This window comes from Cervus canadensis, chromosome 32, assembly GCF_019320065.1.
Source record: "Cervus canadensis isolate Bull #8, Minnesota chromosome 32, ASM1932006v1, whole genome shotgun sequence".
NCBI classification, from domain to species: domain Eukaryota; kingdom Metazoa; phylum Chordata; class Mammalia; order Artiodactyla; family Cervidae; genus Cervus; species Cervus canadensis.
The window spans coordinates 21432169-21438388 of record NC_057417.1 but is presented as its reverse complement, the minus strand read 5'-3'; the positions used below and the strand labels follow the sequence as shown (position 1 = coordinate 21438388).

The 6220-nt window shown below is 45.9% G+C and overlaps 1 protein-coding gene across 5 annotated transcripts in view; it reads right to left on the bottom strand.

The window, feature by feature from the left end:
* Window positions 1-4297: 4297 nt before the first annotated feature.
* Window positions 4298-6220, bottom strand: part of LOC122433210 (28S ribosomal protein S17, mitochondrial) — a 33039-nt gene continuing 31116 nt past the window's right edge. For all 5 annotated transcript variants that reach the window (XM_043455899.1, XM_043455902.1, XM_043455903.1 and 2 more), the window contains one exon: window positions 4298-4722. In XM_043455899.1, the coding sequence (XP_043311834.1) occupies window positions 4453-4722 (270 nt within the window). In that variant the 3' untranslated portion in view covers window positions 4298-4452. The remainder of the gene's footprint in view (window positions 4723-6220) is intronic.

Below are 6220 nucleotides of genomic sequence, written 5' to 3'. Positions count from 1 at the left end.
GTGCATCAGCCCCGAGCATCCTGTATCATGCATCGAACCTGGACAGGCGATTCGTTTCACATATAATTTACATGTTTCAATGCCCTTAGCCAGGACATGGAAGCAACCTAGATGCCCATCAGGAGACGAATGGATAAGAAAGCTGTGGTACATATACACAATGGAATATTACCTAGCCATTAAAAAGAATACATTTGAATCAGTTCTAATGAGGTGGATGAAACTGGAGCCTATTATACAGAGTGAAGTAAGCCAGAAAGAAAAACACCAATAGAGTATACTAACGCATATATATGGAATTTAGAAAGATGGTAACGATAACCCTGTATTCGAGCTAGCAGGAGGGACACAGATGTATTGAACAGTCTTTTGGACTCTGTGGGAGAGGGCGAGGGCTGGATGATATGGGAGAATGGCATTGAAACATGTAAAATACACTTTAATAGAAACATCCTGGGTGGAAGCATAATGAGGTTCTCTCATGGTCTCAGAACTCCGATGTTCCTGTTGATCTCAGCACCGGTGGCCCCATCCTCGCGCGCAAGCAGTCCCAGTCAAGTGAGGCAGGGTGTGAAATGATGGAGTGTCAAGTGTCGAGATGGACAGAAGGGAACTGGGACGGGAAAGCATGTAACCTGCTCTGGTGCCTGGGGAGGGGAACATAGACCCTGGTGTGCTGGCAGGATAGCTCAGTCCCAAGGGAAGGAGGTGACCTGTGCAAGGAGGTAGGACAACTCCGCCTGGCCAAGGACACAACTTAAAGGCATGGGCCAGTATGGCACTGTATGAGGAAAATGTATCCTGCGGAAAGACAAGAGCCACAGGTATACTCAAGAAACTGCAACCAAGACAAGGTGGGCGGAGAGCGAGCTAGATGGTAGTTCTCTGGGAGCTCCCCAGCCGCCAGGGGGAGCATTTTGAGGCCAGCTGGAGTCTCAGAAGAGGAAAGTGCCCTCAGGACTGGGTGGGGCTGGGAGTTCTCTGCTACCTTCTGTCTCTGCTACCTAACTGCCCCAGTCAGAGCTCCTCCTCTGCCTTCACCTCCCAAGCCCAGTTATTACCCAGTTATTGCCCCCATCACTCCTAGGCAATGTTCTAATATGTTAAGGCAAGGAGCTGCCAGGGACAGAAATGGGTCCTGTGGACAGAGAAGTGACGGCAGGATCTGCCCCACACCAGGGAGAGGCGAAGGTGGGAAGGAGGCCCAGGCACTCAGGGACAGGAGGCTGGAGGCTGAGTTCCAGATTTGGCTGACACTTCATGAGCCTGTAGAGGATGCAGAGACCCAACAGGGAGGCTGGGGTGAGCTCTCCCCAGGGTGGAAAGGACGCGTCCCCAGTCAGCACTGTGGGAGGCAGGGCCTCTTCAACCCAGTGGTGTCCGTGTGACTTTCTCACACCTTCCCCTGATTTCTCAGTGCTATTTCTGGAGACAAAGTCTTTCAAATCTATTTTCCTGACATGTAAACTTGGTAGGCATGTCCTTACAGACCTGGATTTTGTGTTTAGTGTTAGGTCCCTCATTCTGCACCTTTTTTCCCACCATCATTTTGCTCTGAAGTTTCACTAATCTGATGCTTTCTCCTGAGGGGAGAGAGGTCCTCTTATTTCACAGGTGTGTGGCTTAGGTTAAAACATCATCAGTCAACAGAGGGCATCTTCCTGGAGCAGGATTTTATATCAAGATTGTCAGGAAAAATATCTATGTTAAGATAAAAATGACATATGTCAGTACATGTAAACATTTGAAATATTTGAGCTTTTCGAGATAACTTGGACAGGTGTCCTGTTCCCTCCGCGGTAACTGGTACCACAGAGCCCCACTTAGATAAAACACTGAGGTGCCTCCTTTCGGTTCACCCTCCCTGGTGCCAAGCCCTGGGAGCCTGGCACATCATCTACCCAATCTCTAATAACTTCCCTGACCAACTTAGTTCAGGTCTTAGGACCAGGTCACTGCCTCCCTTTCATCTTTCTCATTCCAGTCTCTTCCTGACACTGATGTTGTTTTTCTTATTGACTCTTATTTACTCTTTAAAACTGTTTCATGGGACTTCCCTGTGGTCCAGTAGCTAGGCCTCTGTGCTAGCAATGCAGGGGGCCCGGGTTCGACCCCTAGTCAGGGAACTAGATTCCCACATACCCCAACTAAGAGTTCACAAGATGCAACTAAGGATCCCTAATGCTACAATGAAGATGGAAGATCCTGAGAGCTGCAACTAAGACCTGGCACAGTCAAATAAATACATATTTTTTAAAAAGTTACATAACCCAGACTTCCCTGGTAGTCCAGGAGTTGAGTTTCCACTTCCACTTCAGGGGGCGTGGGTTTGATTCCTGGTCAAGGAACCAAGACCCCACATGCCTGCAAGCTGTGCAGCATGACCACTTAGAGTATGAAAGTGAAAACGTGAGTTGCTCAGTCATGTCTGACTCTTTGCAACCCCATGAACTGGAGCACACCAGGCTCCTCTGCCCATGGATTTCTTCAGGCAAGAATACTAGAGTGGGTTGCTATTCCCTTCTTCAGGGAATCTCCCCAACTTGGGGATCGAAGTCAGGTCGCCTGCATTCCGGGCAGATTCTTTACTGTCTGAGCCACGTATAACTCATGCCTACTTCTCCACCTGAAGTGCTCACCACTTCCAGAACCCCATGGTTACACTCTTCTCTCATCCTTTGAGGACTGTATACTCCCTTCCCCCTGCCTGGAATGTTCTTTCCACATGCCTCACACACTAACCTGGAGACTCTTCCTTTAAGACTCAATTTTAGCATTCTCTCACTTTTTCTGGAAAGTCACCTAACTTCTTCCATACCCATGTGCTTCTGAGTTTGCCATGAAGGCACCTGTGCATACCTGTCCAGGAGATTATAAGCCTGGGGCAGGGTGGAGAGGGAAGGGGGTGGGAGGAGGGCAGAGCCTGAGGTTATTACTGGAACCCAGTGCTTGCACAATACACTTATTAGCTGAGGTTGAAATATAATCCAAGTCCCTCCTGGGAGCCAAAACACTGAAATGTGTAACTCAGTGTTACATCAGGTCAAAATCTAAATTATCAGGGTTTATCAATGAACAGCAGTAAAACTCTGAAACTCTCCCACTTCAATGCATGTGTGAAGGACTTCCCTGGCAGTCCAGTGGTTAAGACTCCACGTTCCTGGGAATTTGGGGGAGAATGGATACATGTATATGTATGGCTGAGTTCCTTTACTGTTCAACTGAAACTGTCACATGGTTCATCAGCTATACATCAATACAAAAGTTTAAAAAAAAAAAAAAGACTCCAGGCTCCCAGGAATTAGGGGGAGAATGGATACGTGTATCTGTATGGCTGAGTCCTTCTGCTGCTCACCTGAAACTGTCACAACATTGTTAATTTGTATAGCTGTACACACCAATACAAAAGGAAACCTCTAAAAAAAAAACAAAACTCTGAGCTCCCAGGGCAGCAGGCATGGGTTCAATCACTGGTCGGGGAAATAAGATCCCAGTGCTGAAAGAAGCAGCTGAGGGGAAGAAAAAAGATGCATGGATGAGAAATTCCACTACTTCATCAATGTATTGGATTTTAAGAACTCAGTCCTATTTAACCGAGCCTAGGATCCAGGATAAAAGAGAAATGATAGAATTTTAGTTTTGCTTTCTACATGCCAACATTCTAATTAATACAGACTTTAATCAGATCAAGTCTGACCCAAGCATATTAACTGTTTCTGTCTGTGGTTAAATCAGAGAAAAATTTGAATTAATTTTGAATATATATGATCAAAACTAAATATTCAGGAAATCAGTCCAGAATGTTCATTGGAAGGACTGATGCTGAAGCTGAAACTCCAATACCTTGGCCACCTGTTGCAAAGAACTGACTCACTGGAAAAGACCCTGATGCTGAGAAAGATTGAAGGTGGGAGTAGAAGGGGATGACAGGGTAAAATGGTTGGATGGCATCACTGACTCAATGGACATGAGTCTGAGTAGGCTCCGGGAGTTGGTGATGGACAGGGAGGCCTGGCGTGCTGCGGTCCATGGGGTTGCAAAGAGTAGGACACGAATGAGCAACTGAACTGAACTGAAAGATTCACTTAACGTGGTCTTATCTGTTTATGATCTCAAAAGGTTTTCTTCTCCCAAAATAAAAGTTTTAAGATAAATTCAAGATTCCTCTGAATGAGAAAAATATATATACCTTCTAAAACAGTGAGCTTACAAAACAACGTAGTGGATTGCTAGGCATACTCTGTGTAACAGAAAAGTACGTCCACCAAGAAGGAAATCTGAAACATGACCATAAACCTTTATGAAAAATTATAACAAAGACTTTACTTCATTTATTTTTAGTGATTTCATAAATACCAGATGAGAAACTGGACGGTTTGTGAGGAAACTGAGAAAAACTCTTCCATAGAGTAAACTTAGAAATTCCCTTTTGGCTTGTTTTCCGATCCTCCTTCACTGTGTTGTGGAGAGATTGAGTTCTCCCAGGTTTTTGGCTAGGGGAGTGGTCTCCAGATCAACTGGGCTCTCCAGGTAGGTGGTTCCTGCACAGCGCTTTCCGGTCACTGGATCTACGACTTGTCCAACTTTGAAAACGATCTCAGCCAGCTCATGCTTCACGTGCTTTGTTCTCGGGACAGGGAGCGCTTTGAGAAGCACAATATCCCCAACGGTGCACTGCTGGAGAGCATCATGGGCAAAGTAGGTTTTTCGCTTATTAAAATACTGTTAAGAGAAGGAGGAAACACATCAGTAGTTCCCATTCATGACCTGGCAAGATAACAGACAGTCTGAAAAAGGAATGTCCAGAAAACAAGCTGGGACTTGGGGAAAAGAAACAGGAAACTTATGGAATCCACCTTCCAAATCCACCCTGATGCTGGGAAAGATTGAAGGCAAAAGGAGAAGAGGGCAGCAGAGGAAGAGGTGGTTAGACGGCACCACTGACTCAATGGACATGAATTTGAGCAAATTCCGCAAGAGAGTGGAGGACAGGGAAGACAGGTGGGCTGCAGTCCATGGGATCACAAAGAGTTGGACATGACTTAGAGTCTGAACAAAATATATTTATGGAGGCTTCCAACGCAAAAATTAGCTGCTTAGTTTCTGGAAAACAACAATGACTTTTCCAGAGCTGATCTTGTCTCCGAGTTCTCCAGTCCACTGCCTGCAGTATCCTTGCTCTAAATTATCATCCTTTTCTACACTATTTAAACTTCCTGGGACTTCCCTGGTGATCCACCTTCCAATGTAGTGGATGGGGGTTCATTCCCTGGTCAGGGAACTAGGATTCCACATAGTTGCCTCGGGGCAACTATGCCTGAGTATCACAACTATTGAGCTCCAGTGTTGCAACAAGAGAAGCTGGAGAGCCTCAACAAAGACCCAAAATAAAAATAAATAAACAAACTCTTCCTTCCTGGTAGAGTATTCTCTCCAGCCAAAAAACACCCAAAGTTATCAAGAGAACAAAACGTTATAATGTATGTAAAGCACTTAGCTCCATGCCTCGCTCAAAGTACTGCAAACAAGCCACAGACGAGAACCAGAACCATCTCTTCCTCCAGACAACCCGGCTACAGCAGGTAGTTCCATTTAACAGGTAAGAAGAACAAGCTCGGGGAGGTTAAGTAAGGTGCAGAGCCAGCAAACAACAGCCAAGGGACTTCTCTGGTGGTCCAGTGGTTAAGAATCCGCCTTCCAACGCAGAGGGCATGGGTTTGATTCCTGGTTGGGGAAACTAAGACCCCATGTGCCGTGGGGCAATTAAGCCCGCATGTCCGAACTCCAGAGCTGACCTGGTCTGGAGCCCGAGTGCCACAACTAGCAAGAAACCCACGTAATGCAACTATTAGTAAGACTCGATACAGCCAAAAATAAACAAACATACGTTAAAAAATAACAACAAAAAACAGCCAGTACACAAACTAAGGTCTTCTGATTCTAAGACCAATGAACATGTTGTCACTCTTCAGCTTCCTCCTGTGGTTTTATTTTTGTTTTTGCTTTGGGATCAAGCCATTTTATGGAGCGGCTTTGAGGCAGTCAACGGGCTGGGAGGATGATGAGACTGGCTGTTCTTCTCCTGACTGGGATCTATCCAGCTTCACAAGATCCTGTAAGGGCCCTGAAAGGGCCCCTGTATTTTTAATCCTAGATAACAAACAGCACTTGGGCCTACCAAGGTGCCTAACCTTGCATGCAGAAACATCCCTGGCACTTG